Source organism: Motacilla alba, chromosome 2, assembly GCF_015832195.1.
Source record: "Motacilla alba alba isolate MOTALB_02 chromosome 2, Motacilla_alba_V1.0_pri, whole genome shotgun sequence".
NCBI classification, from domain to species: Eukaryota; Metazoa; Chordata; class Aves; order Passeriformes; family Motacillidae; genus Motacilla; species Motacilla alba.
In genome coordinates this window covers 7,175,700-7,189,774 of record NC_052017.1, presented here as the reverse complement: position 1 = coordinate 7,189,774, position 14,075 = coordinate 7,175,700, and the positions used below count along the sequence as shown (strand labels likewise).

Sequence of the window (14,075 nt, the reverse complement as noted above, 5' to 3'; positions counted from 1 at the left end):
TCTGAGCACTTTCCACGTGAGGCCATGGCTGAGTCCTGGGCCAGGACAAGAATCTCCAGAGGGGAGAATGGTGGAGCCTCCTGACTCAGCCATGGGAAGTCCTTGAGAATAGAGGACTTGAAGTGGACACAGCCAAACCCTTCCAGAATCACAGGAACTAAAACCCACACAGAATCATAAAATCTTTAAGCCAAGAAAAGTCCTCTTTGGATGAGAAAAGATCATTTAATCTAATCATTAACCTGACAGCTAAGTCCACCACTAAACTGTGTTTTTGGAACACTTTCAGGGATGGTGACTCCACCGCTTCCCTGGGCAGCCTGACAGCTCTTTTGGTGGAGAAATTTTTCCTAATATCCAATCTAAACCTCCCCTAGCATAACTTTATTCCATTTTCTCTTGTCCTACTGCTTGTTACCTGTGAGAAAAGAGCTGACCCACATTGGTCTACAACCTTCTTTCAGTGTTGCTCCTTTCCTGGGGACAAAGGAGTCGGAGGGACTGGAGTTGGTCCCAGCAGAAGCAGGGTGGTGTGAGCTGTCCCATCCACATCCCTCTTTCCTCCTCCTTTCCTCCACCTGATCACAAAGCCAGCAAAGGGAGGAGAGGAGAAAGCAAAGGGAGAACCACAAAAGCAGAAATCCTGACCCCTCCATTGCCCTCTACCAACACAATAAGCAGCTCCCCCAAGATAGCTCCCACACCTGTACCTCAGATCTGGGGAATCTCTGTTAAGATAGCTCCCACACCTTTACCTCAGATTTGGGGAGGGGTCTCTGTCATCTTTGCTCCTCTCAGACCCCATTCCTACCTGCCAGCACTAACCAGATCATCCTCAGGCAGGTCCCCGCTGCTCAAGTTGCCAGAGGGCTGCTCTCCCTCCACCTGGGCCTGCACCCATGGGTGCTGCAGGCTCATCCTCTGCTGTAGGACTGCAGGACTTTTCCTTCAGGATGTGCTCGGCCCAAGCCTTTCCCCACCTGCCTGTGCTGAGGGTTGTTCCCAGACTTTCAGATGCCTCCTCCCTCTCTCCCTCTGCTCTCCCAATCATCCTTCCCCCATTAATGCCTGCTGCAGAGGATGGGAGCAGCATCCTTGAAAATGGAAAGTGGGGAGAGTGCTAATTGATGGGCTGCTGCAACCATTAGCCTACTGTGAAAAGCAACTAGAGGGAGAGGCAAAAAGGAAACCATCAAGTAATTTCCAGAGATTGTGTTCCCTTCCTAAATCCATCTTTGCTCATTCAAATCTGGGGCCATCAACCCTTACATCAGGTCTTGCTTGGGCAGAGCTGCTGCAGGATGCTCTGACACAGCACAGCCCAGGAGCAGCTGTCCTGCAACTGCAAGGAGGAAATGGAATTTTCCAGATTTAAAGCTGCACCATTCCAATGGACAATCTGGAACTTGCACTCATACCCTGTGCTCAGCAGTGACAGGGCAGATCACTGCCACTCCAGGGAGAAAGAAAGCCTTAAAAGTCTGGACACACATTCTATTAACAGGCTAAAACCTTTCAGCCTTGTTGCCTTTAAGGCTGGGGCTCAGGCTATAATTCTTTAAAAATATAATGTATTTTAACAGCACCTAAATAAGACATTATTTTTTGCAGCTCAGTCCCTATACATGCTAAGAAAAGTTACTTAAAATAATCTCTACCAAGATGTATATTTAAGAATCAGAGAGACTTAAAAATTGCTTCAGAATCAGTGTTTTTATACCAATTTACAGCCTAAAATACGAAAATTATGAAGTAGGAAAGCACAGCTGCATGATGGAATCAGTGACAGTTCCAGGAGCTCTTCCTGAAGAGAACAAATTACTCCAGCCCACTACCATAAGCATTTCCCAGAACAAATTATAGGGATTTTTCAAAAAGGCATATTTGCTCCAAACACCCCTTCAAACACTCAGCATGAAAGGCCATAATAAGGTTTTATAGCTCTCATAGTCTAGTGGGTCAAAAACACATTAAAAAAACCCAGAGCTTAAACACTTACAGGTATGATGGATCACAATGGAGTGTCCTATTGAGTAAATAATGTCTGCTCTAAAATCTTTTCTAACTAAAGGCTCACACAAGAGAATCAGTGGCTTTGAAGTAGCCATTATGTACTTGCATACCAATTTCCATGTTTCCATGACGATTGGTTTACTTTTTCATTGCTAAGAAAACTCAGCACAGTGTTTTTTCTAAGCTTGGAGCAAGTGTTAACCAGTCATCCCTGCATCAGGAAGAACCATTACTAACGAGGTCTCAAAACAGTTTCAGTAGCTGAGATAAATATTGTAAGTCTCAATCCTCACCATAGCCCAGCATTCCCATCAAATACCACAATCTGTAATTTGCTTTGTAATGACTGTAGGCAGATTTTTTTGAGCAAAGGTACTCAGAATTGAGTACAGAAAGATTGATTGCTTATTGTTTCTGCTTTTTTTTTTTTTTTTACCCTAAAATTCATTTCCCTGGGGTTGTTTTTCTAGTGAATTTGGCTTAATGTCCTTATTGGGCTGAGTTGGCTGTATCTTCAGGAGTGTTTAGTAACCAGCCCCTTCTCCAGCAGGAGTGGGTACCTGCTGAACACTTTGGAAGATTTAACTGTCAGTGATATATCCCAACCCTTTGGAGATCAGCATGAAACACAGGCCAGATCAGGAATTAGTTGAAAACAATGAGAGGCTTCCCATGGATGGCAGAAACCTCTGGAGAAAAAAAAAAAAAGTGAAGTTTCCTTGCCTTTTTCTGAAGGACATTCTATTTGGTGTGAAAAATGACAGATACTTTTCAAGCAGTGCTATCTTGGAGTGTATATAATATTTCAAAAATATCTTGAAAGCTTCATATTTTAATAAACAGTTCCTACATCCATTTTTTATTAATATGTTTTTAAAAGAGGAGCAGAGAATTAACAGTGTGAGTCAGATCATCAAGAAGGCATAAATCATCACAGCTCCACTGGTTCCAATTTATACTGCTTCTGAAAAAGACTCTCTATACCTTTCTGGAATCACAGAGTGAATTCATCATCCCCAAATAATTAAGGATTTAATTTAATTATCTGTTAATCTCTTCATTTTATGACTGGATTCTGAAGGATGGCAAGAACTACCGAGAGCTTTTGCAAGGGATGTTAATGATAAGTACAGTGTAAATCATAATTTTGAGATATCCATAAATACTGAGCAAGGTAATGTTGAGAGCTAAGTGGAGGAAGGGACTGTGTGCCATATCATAGACTTATAATCTCCTGCATAAATATATTATGGCTTATTATAAAAGCACACTCTGCACAATATAAGGTCTAACCCTTTTGGTTTCATCCCAACCATAAAAACCCTCTTGGAGATTTTCACGTACTTCTATCCAGAATAGTTTGGAATAGGAAAAAAGGAAACAGTAATATTTAAAACTGACATCTGATTCTGCAGAAATTTAATTTTGAGCTATATTACCCTGAAATGCCAGGTACCACAATGATGGGACAAATGCTTCAGGGAGAAGAGCAGAAAATGCATCAATTAAAGGATGCCTAATAGCCTGCAGTTAAATAGCTTTCAGAAATAGGAGGTAAAGGACAAAGTGTTCAGCTGCACAACAACAGACACAGCTATATGCAAATAAAATACTTCTATCCAAGAAGGACATTTTGTCTCTTACAACTAAACCACTCCCAGAGCCCATTTAAGCACCATGCTTTGACTACAGTAATTATCTCATGTCACTTAATATGATATAATATCTACTTATGCTTAATGGATCTGTTTTAATTTCTAAGGAAACTGCCTGTTTGCACAAATGAAACTTGTATGATGATTAAAATATAATTTTCACTGAGGCAATAACACTTTTCAACAAACAAAACCATAAATAGAGATGTTACATCTATTTGAAGACAGACTTATAAATGCGAATGTCCTCTAGTACTCAATGCCCTGACTATAAATTGCTGTATATTATGGAAATTAACCATTTCTCATCATTGAATATCAAATGAAATGAATGAATATGAAATCAAAGCTAAGTTAAAGTAGTCAAATCAATGTTATCACCAAGCAAGTCAACTGAGCTTCAGATCAGGGAAAATACACATTATTTAACTAATAATGCAACATAATTTACATAATTAACTGATATCAGAGCCCCATCTGCTGAAAGCAGCCAAACAATTGTATTTCAAGACTTTAAAATTCCTTTTGAAATGGCTACTCTTTGCAGCAAATTTAGCAATGAGAAAAACTAACCCCAAACTTTTCAAGGAAATCCACTTCATGAGACAACAGAGATGCCAGTTCCACTTGTTGCACCACATTAACTTCACATTTTTAAAAAATGTTTAATTTCTCTTATTTCCAACCTATGAGACATGCAATTGTTTGTGAAGTAAATATGACAATCTATTATTATTTAATTTGACCACCATGCTAGATTCCAATGCTGCATGGGCTTTAACCACATCGCATTTAGTTCAGCTCTACAGCAGATACCAGTTCTAAAATACAGCCTGAGGGGAAAAGAGGCTTGGTTTTTTTGTAATGCCTTTTTTATATTCATCCAACCTTAAATGGCATTTTTAAAGGCCACAGAGGAAATCAGTTTAGCTTAGTTTCCTCATGAGCTCTTACTGTATAAATGTTGTTGTTGCAAATTCTCTGAAACTTTTCTCAAAAGTCAAATAAACTTGAGTGCTTAATGTCTCAACAAATTTGTGAAGATGCAGCTAATATGCAAAAAAAAAGAAAAAAAAAGCATACAGTCAAACCCTGCAACAAAAATTCTGATCAAGCAATGTGCATGCAGCTAGACAACTTGTCCACAAACACCAGAATCATCTGCTTGCAATTTATTGGCTACCATTGCAATAGTTCTAATAGATTGATGCATATTTTTCACTCACCCTCCATATTTTTTTAAATCTCTTCATTCTGGACAAATTGGTTTTGTTCATCTCTGAGGTCTGCAGATCAAATACATATCCTATGTGGCTGTAAACATATTTTACAACCAGTCAGGAGCTTAAAACAGCAGAGTGATGGATATTCTTGAAAACAGAGGCACTCCCTGGCTTTTAATGCTGCTTCCAACAACCACACAGTTCACAGCTCAGCATAAAGTAACCAATAGCTGAACATAGGCATAAAAAAAAAAAAAAAAGCAAGCCAAAATCCCTTCTTTGAGATGATATAGGAAGAAGTCTTGATCCATCCACTGCTTGATTTAGGTCAGTGAAAAAAAGAAGCTATTATGTCAGCCATCCAAGTTTAAGATGACTTGTGAGCTGACAGTCGTGGCACTTTAAAGCAACGTCATGATGAGTCTTTACAAAGGGATTGTTTAAATCCTACAGAAAAAAAAAATTAAAAAAGAAAAGGAAAAAACCCCAAGCTACTTAAGCAGTATGGAAATCACATGATGTTACAAAAATGTCTTAAATGTGCTGCAAGGGAATGAAACTGAGAAATATCTCATAAGGTGTTCTCTACTTTATTTCTGTGGTTTCTTAAGGGTGGGAAATTTGTATAACGGTGGGCATCTACAGACCTGTCATTCCTCCTAAATGATTTTTAACTCTTTGTCTCTCTTTAAATGAAAATAAAATATCATGTAAAACAGAAAATGCAGAGATGTTAATTTTTAAGTTCCCTGAAAATCAGTCAGTTACTCATGAACTTGTACCAATTCTTTTAGGAAGGAAAGATATCTGTGAGAGAATTTGTCCAGGAGGGAGATCCCATAGAAAGTCATAACCATAAAAATGTTGATCACAGTTCATGCTACCCAACTCATAGGACACTGTAAGAGAGAAGGACCATTTGGTTTTATTCTTCATACAGCTGGGCTTCTTATGTTCCTTTTTATAATTTCAGGAAATGGAAAAGAAAGCAGAAAGAGTGTGAAATATCCCTCTCTGGTAAAACATAAACCCCCCTACCATATCTTGAATCCATTTCTGGAATGAGAAAATAAGTTTTTTTGACAAAAACTGATTTATTACTGGCAGTTACAACTCCAAATCTGATCTTCTGCAGTGTGGGGGAGCATAACAGGCCACCTCTACACAGAGGACACCCTTTTGAAGTGTCATCTCTGATTGAAAGCCTGGGGGTGTAATCCAGGCGCTGGAAGGAACCCATCCAGCAGAGTTATAGAAGAGATTTGCTTTGAATATCTGGTGTTGTGACTGGCTCTCTCAATAAGAAAAGGGGTGGCCACCATATTCTTATGTGATTGGTGCTACTTTCTTTGTCACATTGGGCTACCATACTGTAGCATCCCATGAAATCTCTCCCCTTGGTCAATCTCCCAGTCCCCAGCCCTGGAACTACTCACCACAGACTTAGCCCTCCTGGGGAGGAAAATCAGACTCCCCCATGGACTTTTGTGTCACAACTTCCTCAGGTTCCTCCTTCCCCTGTCCCCTGACTGGCTTGGCATCCCTGGTGGCCACCCCCCTTCCCCTGGAGGCCAGTCCCCTCTGCCCAGCCCTTAGCTCTGCCCCTCACCCCTTCCCCTTCTTAAGCTGCCTGCTCCACATGGTTCCTCCTCTTTCTAGCCAGGTTTCCCTTCAGCTACTGTGTTACTCTGCTGGGATAAAACCTAGCAAAGGACCCTTTCTTTCCTCTATCGCTGAGCCAGCTGTGGTGAGTGTTGAGTGGAGTTTTGACTGCATTTCCTGAATGTTAACTCAACTTGCTTTTTGACAGGAGAGGTTTGTTGGGGACAAGAATTAGGCAGCAGCACCCACCATTCTATCACCCGTGTATTTAACTGGCACCCAATGTGGGTCTCCACACCATACACCTTCATCTTTGTGCTAGAGCAGCACAGATGGAGCATCACAACTCATCTTCCCATCTTACAACACAGTGTAAGTGCACTTGATCAGATTACACTGAATGTAAGACCACATTGGATATTCTGGTCAATACTCACACAGTTTATGAAACCTTTTCTCTCCTTCTCTGCATGGAAAGGCAGAAGAGTTGTGGGGCAGAACCTGTGATGTTCTAATTGTGCAAGGTGCCATTGTTCACGTGGTACAGCAAACCCACAGCAAACCCTGCAGTTTGGGACCTGACCCACGCTTCCTGATCGCTGTGAGATGTTTCACTAAATACAAAGATCCATTTCAAATGTGGATACCAAATTTAGTTTACATCAAGATCTGTTATGTGCTAATTATGGAAATGACAGACTGGTCCTGTGCATCTAATTGATTATTTTAGTCTCACATTTAGCATTAGAGTCCTAATGCTGTTCTATGAGGAGCATTCCCATTTATTTTAATGGCAGTGGAATCTGACCTTTGTTCAATAAAAAATAAAAGTGACTCATCTCATGTTTGTCTGAAAGGACTAGCTATACCTCATTAAATTTCTACATACCCCCTTAGTAATCAGCCTCTCAATTATCTAACAGTGTTCCAAACTTTTTCAGACCTAATTTTCTGTCATTTTGGCAATACACCCTTAATCTGACTGCCATTGAAGAGACGGGTAATAATATTTCAATTTTCTCTGCATTTATTGTTAGTCAGATTAGTTAATGATTAGTTAGGTGTAAGAGAATGTGTAGAAACCCATCTTGACATGATGCAATTAGTATTGAGGCCCCAAGCACTTCAGTCAAGCTCAGTGCAGACAAGTGCTGTTCTGGGAGCACGTGCTCTGCCTGCAGGCACAGCTGTGTGACTTCTGCGGGGAGCAAGCCCAGACAGCTTCATGCTGACATGGGCCTGCCCACTAAGAGCTGGGTCACTATCTGAGTGCTATTCTACTCTTCACTGTCTTTGTTTATGCACCACTAGACACCCATAGCTGAAAGTGCACTTTCCTGGACTCCAGTGATACCCAAAATGGAATGGAATTTCTCCCTGAAATGGTTCCTCTAACCAGTAGAAGAATGTGCTTTGTATTCATTTGACCTCAAAAGATGGGGATGGACTTCTGACTTTCCATGCTGTAAGAACCAAAATTTTTCAGGAGAATTCTTTTGCTTGCTGTGACCAGGACTGATAAACAATACAGCACATCCAGGCCAAGGTCAAGCCAAACGTGACTCTACCTTGTGGATTTCTCCTTTGTGGTTTAAATGTTATGGTCAGGAGAGAGGGAAAACATTTCTTCTGAATTAAAGCCACTGCAGAATCATTCAAAATGCTTTCGCCAACTTAAGGGCTTTTGACATTCTAATGTGCTGAAAAGTGGCTTTCAGCACATTTTTAACGTGGTCTCATGATAAAATCCTCATTGAGAAATAAACTTCCATGGTTCATTCACTATACTCATTACTCTGACAGAAACACTTTAGGAGAGCAACTTCTCTCTGGACTCAGGAAGTCTGAAGCCCACAGATGTCAAAGCTCTGGAATTTCCCAGGTCTTGCAGACAACGTGAGGGGGTTTGAGGAGGTTGGAGTAGAGCCCAGCTATTAATGACCAAATCACTCTCTCATGTCCTTCAACTCCTTTCCACAAACTCTGACCTCTAAATAAACCTCCTTACAGCAAATATAAGATGTAAGTGTAATTCCTGTTCTCTCTTCATTGAACCACAAAACTTCTCCTACATGACCTGCACTTTGGAAGAAACAGGTGAAGAAATGGACACAAACACAGGTATGAAAAGAGTGGTATTGATGTTTTCAAAAAAAAAAAGCAGCAGCAACTGTCAAATTTTCCACAAGTTCTTACAGATGATACTTCAGCATTAACTTTCTCCATTTGGCTGCCCTGGTGGGTTACACATTTGTGCCATTGAGCAGTGGCTGCTGCTGCTGTGGGTTTTGCTGCTTTGCTTCCAGGAAGGTGAGATGCTCAGCTTTTACCCAGTAATTTAGTTAAATATAATGGAGTGAAATCATCCCAGAATATTTACTGCAAGCTCAAAATCCCACCTCAGCTGCATTTACTGAGTGCAATAACACTGTGTGTGTTCCTGTAAGTATAATTTGGTTCCTATAGCAGCTCTCAAATTAACAGAAGAGGAAGAAGATTTGATTGCAGTAATCGATCACAGGATTATAAACCACCGGTGTGGAAGGCAGTGAAAACAAAATCTGCACTGCAAGGAGTTACTGGGAAAGTCTTTGCTTTCCAGTAAAGGCTGAGAAATATTAGCAGGAAATCACACAGTACTGCTGACACCTCATTTGGATAGTGGGTGCAATTTTGATCACTCATATTCAAGAGAGATGAAAAAAATATAAGAACAGGTGCAAATAATGGCTGGTAAATGATTGGGGCAGTGGAGAAACCGTCCCGCGACAGAAACTACTGGAGCCTAATTAAAGCAAGGCTGCCATCTCTAAATATACTGGGAAAGGAAGCAGAAATGGGGAAGAGCTATTTAACCCCAAATTTAACACTGACACAGGGCAAATATGTATAAACCAGAGAGAACAAATTAAAGCTAAAAATCAGAAAATGGTTTGTGACCATCCAACTCTGGGGTATCTTCCTAATAAAAGCAGAAAGGAATAAATGTTACACAAATCTAAGATCATTGTTGAGTGGTTTATGAGGGGGACAGGATGACAGGGTTATGCCTGCATTATGAAATCCTGAAAAGCTGCTACCAATTTCCTACTCCTCACAGTGCTCTCCTGACAGAATTAGGCAACCATCTTTGCAAGTTGGACCTGATGCTCAGCTGCACTGTGAGCACCAGTTGTGACCATTTTCTGCTCCCAGTGAGAACACACTACCCCACGAAGTGGTCTTAGGACTGCTCTAACTTTCTCCATTTACCTGTGTAAGCCCCTGGGTCCATTTGGCACCTGCTCACCAGGACATGATCTGATCATACCCCTGCACTGGCTATCAGTCACAACAGCCAGATGCAGACTGTTCTGACAAGTAAATAAAATATAAAAAATCCAAACAAATAAACAAATAAACAAAAGCTAACAAAAAGCTAACAAAAAAAAAACTATAAAAGATGAAAATTATGTTAATCTGCAGTCCTGTTCACTTATTATGTCCTCAGAAAGAAAGAAGCAGAATCATACTCTGATTCCCATCACAGCTCATTAACTGACTCCGGAAATGGATATGGTACCCCAGAGCCACAGCCCAAACCAATGAACAGGGAATGTGAGATTCCAAACTTATGGAGAAAAAAACAGAGCAAAAATACCCCCCTGTATTATTGCAAGAGAAGTCACTGCTGGAAGTAAAAGGAGCAGAACTGGAACACCCAGTTCTCCATCTCATTTCATGAAGACCTTATAATGGCTTGGACATGTGTCACTACAGCTGAGATGTGATGAAAACAGGTGCAAACACACGAGGCCACAGTGACAGGAAGATGCTGTGCCCAGCTCTGCCCACAGATAGCTGTGACTCATGGATAGAAGCCTGGAGAGAAGCATTTTCCCACCTCCAGCTTTCCCCTGTCTCTCCAGCCCAAGCTGCCTATTGTAGCCTCCAAAGATGATGGCAGCTTTTGGCCAAAGTACAGAAAACTGACGTGTTTTGTTCTTCCCTTGCCTCCAGGACTGGTTGTACTCATAAGTCTGCACTGACCCTGCTGCATTCTCAGGAGCAAGGAGTTGGATGCCAATCTTTGCCTGTTCTCAGCAGGGGGATAAGTCACCCCCCAACAGTATTTTCGTGCTCTTTCTGCCAGCATCAGGAGACTAAGAACAACATGCCCATTGTTACCCCACACTGCCCATGTGAGCCACACAGACATCTGAACACAGACTCCTGTTCATTTTATTTCAATAACAAACCCAGGAGATACTTTTAATGAAGTTCCTCCCTGGAGTATGTAGCACACTGCAGTGTGAGGCCTCCTCAGTTCTGGCAATAAAAGATTGTGAGATAGATCAGAAAATTCATCCTTTTTTACCAGATTATCTTCAGGGCAGGTCAGTTCACTTATCACACATTGATCTGGCTCACAGCAGGCCACTGTGTACAAGCCATTGTGTTGGCAGGCTAAGGACAAGCAGCTTCCTTCTCTGGCACTGCCTTCCAGCCCCCCATGCTGGGAGTTTCACTGAAATCCTGAGCCTGCCCAGAGCTTCATGGAAACACCAGCCCTCACAGGGCAAAGAGTCAGCTGTTTGCAAGCAAAAAGCACTGGGAAGAAGCCACAGTGCAGCAGTGTGAGAGCCCTGAAGATCATTAGCGGTAGGAAATAATGTCTATTTAATGATCTCTACTATTTGCATATATATTAACTCAAATGAATACTTCAGCCACATCCATGCACTGTGCTAGAGAAATACGATGGGGGGGAAAAAATGTCTTTTCTCATATGTAAGTGCATATTGGCAGGCATGGAGCCTTTGCAAAATGCAGCACCTATTTCTGCTTAGTTATTCCAAGTCACACTCAGTGGCTGATTTCCAGCCTGCAGGAGATGGAAGAGAGAAGGCTTGAAAGCAGCGTGGGCTCCTGGTGGAACAAGATAATCTCAGACAATCTGCCATCTCCACTGTCTGTCACTAAAAGGCCCCATTTGTTATAGATTTTATACTTTTTTTGCAAGCAGTGTCTTCATCAAACTCAGCTACACAGATTTTAGGATCCCAGTATGAGGTGTTTAACAGGTTCTCCTTCCCTCCACTGCATGTGTTCTGTGTCTCAGCTTGTATAAAATCTGTGCAGAAGAAAAAGCAACATTGTCCCATTTCCACCAGCGTGTTTAGACCATGGCTAGCAAACATCTTCACAGAAATTCACTGCCAAAAGTCAAAATCTTCTTACTCATATTAAAGGTAAAACCAGACAGAGATTAAAGAGGTTTTTTTGTCTTTTTTTTTTTAATTGTGATTTCTAAATCAGCTCCCTGAAAACTTCCACTCTCACCCACATGGCAGATTCACAGCAACATCCGCTCCTGATTTGTACCACTGGGTTGGCTGTGAAGTCCTGACTCCTGGGCCAGCACTGATGATCTGTGACATGCTGTGCATTCAGGAGCCCAAAGTCTTGGACTTTGGTCTGCAGCAGAAGAGACTCAGGACTTTGGGGTCTCCTGTCTTCTTTAAGGGACATTTGGACAAACCCTTCTTCTTTCTTGGGAGCAAGAGGGCTAAGAAAAGGAGTAGGAGAGAGAAGTGGACAGATAGAATACAAAAAACAGTCACATCAACCCTTGAAAGGGTTGAAAGGCCAAACTTGTTAAAATTCTCAAATATGAATAGACAAGAAATGTGGGATCCATGGGAAGATGCACTGGTCAGAGTTACCAGATCTCTCTGAGCATCTCCTCTTTCTGCAGCTGGGGCAGCCCAGCTAAGCAGAGACTTTCAGGACAAGCAGCTCCAGGGCTGTCCTCCACTGAGTTTTGGGAGTTTGACAGCTCACTGTAAACTTCTTCTACATATAACAAATTGCAGAAAATTATATTACACCTAGTTGTAAGAAAGTCCCAGTTCTCTGGAATTAAATCAAAACAAACCAATTTACAAAGTAGGAGTAAAGAGCTAAGCAGTTCTTGTCCGATATTTTTCCATCTCTTGTTTAGAAACTTCCACTGATGGAGATGTGACAACCTTTGTAGGCAATCTAGCCCAGCTGCTACAGCTGGAAAGTTGTATTTCCAAGCTCATTATTCTATGCCATGTCTACATCAAGACCTAAGGATAGTTTTCCTCTTAGTCATTACTCCAGAGAGAAATAAAAAATGTCACTGTGTGTTCCTGTGACATCAGGCATTAAAAAGTACCTGGGTTTATGCTTTAAAAATTAATTTTCCATATATGGTATAGATTCATTCTCAGGCTTTATAGATGTTATTTTATAGAGACAGTTTCTATTTCTCTCCCTTATTAGGTACAGATAAAATTGTCTACATTGTATTTAATGGTGCATTGCACTCTGTGTTTTGTTTTTCTAAATTGTGTTGCTCTCTGACATTGATTGGTGATACAACACTGCGCCTTGAAGATTTCTGCTTTTGTTTATCTATCCTGTGTATTCCTGGCTTGTTAGGAATAGTAATGGTTCACCAGCCCTGGTATTATTTTCACTAGAGTTGCTCAGCCACCTAAAGTCAGCTTGTACCCAGTCACTGCTGGCAAAAAAAAAACATTACATGAAAGGTCAACAAATTAGGCTTAAAGAAAATACACAAAAAGGTATTTTCTACCTCTAAGAATATAACCTGTATTTTAGATAACAAATATTGAATTATAAACAATATGAAATACAAAACGATTAGGACACAGTTGGAGTGACTTTCGAAGATGCCAGGCATGGGGAGGACAAGTCACTCTCTACGTCCAGTGATTGTGCCACCATTCCCTCAGGGCTTTTCCTCCTTTAAAGGACAAATTCTACGGGGGAAGCAAAACCCAATTGCTGCCCCTGTTCAGACAGATTTTTCATCTGAGGTCTCCACCAAGGTGACCAATTAATGTTAATCCAGAGGCCATTTTGTGTGATCAACCATTAGCGATGCAATCAACCCATTCACGGCCATCTCCTGCCAACACATTTGGGCCATTATGAAGATGGATCACTTTGAGCTGCTAGTTAGAGGGAAAAAGCTTCTTATCCCACTCCCATAATAATTCAGACTTTGTTAGATGTAATTACTGATGGGCAATAAGGGAGGCTAAGGAAAGGGACAGGCTGAAATATGTCCTCAAGAGCCTTAAATGCTTTGGATCTTAATTCTTTAAAGCCCCTTATCAGTCTAAAAATATTAGCTTTGCCTCCAAAGGTGGGAGTGATTTGGTGAAACACGGACATGTGAGGTCTGAGCAAAGCCATCCTGGACCCCTTTGGAAGTCAATGAAGCTCAAGTCCATGAAGCCAGGGGCTTCTGAAGGAGGCACCTAAACCCTGAGAGAAGAGGCAGGACCTGAAGTGCCATTATTGCTCTTTGGATTACAAAGGGATTTTAAGGTTACTGGATCAGATGGAAATGACTTTGCTTCATTAAAACAAATCCTGCCCTGTGAGCCTCCTGAGCAACTTTTCCCCAACTCTGACAAAATCCTTCACACCTCAACCCTTGCTCACTTTTTGCTCTTAAGCAAGCAGGATTGGTGTGTGCATCTGGATGCAGGTGAGCACACCAGGACAGGAGGGATGATAAATGTGCCCAGGGCTGGATACC

At 41.3% G+C, this 14,075-nt stretch overlaps 1 protein-coding gene across 4 annotated transcripts in view; it reads right to left on the bottom strand.

Annotated features, from left to right (window-relative positions):
• The window catches only part of DPP6 (dipeptidyl peptidase like 6), a 542,989-nt gene that overhangs the window by 306,129 nt on the left and 222,785 nt on the right, over positions 1-14,075 (bottom strand). The window contains exon 1 of one of the 4 annotated variants that reach the window (XM_038127467.1): positions 4,895-5,341. The exons of the other annotated variants lie outside the window; for them this stretch is intronic. Coding sequence (XP_037983395.1) covers positions 4,895-4,945 — 51 coding nt within the window. The 5' untranslated portion in view covers positions 4,946-5,341. Of the gene's footprint in view, positions 1-4,894; positions 5,342-14,075 lie in introns of those variants that run through there. 4 annotated transcript variants of the gene reach the window in all.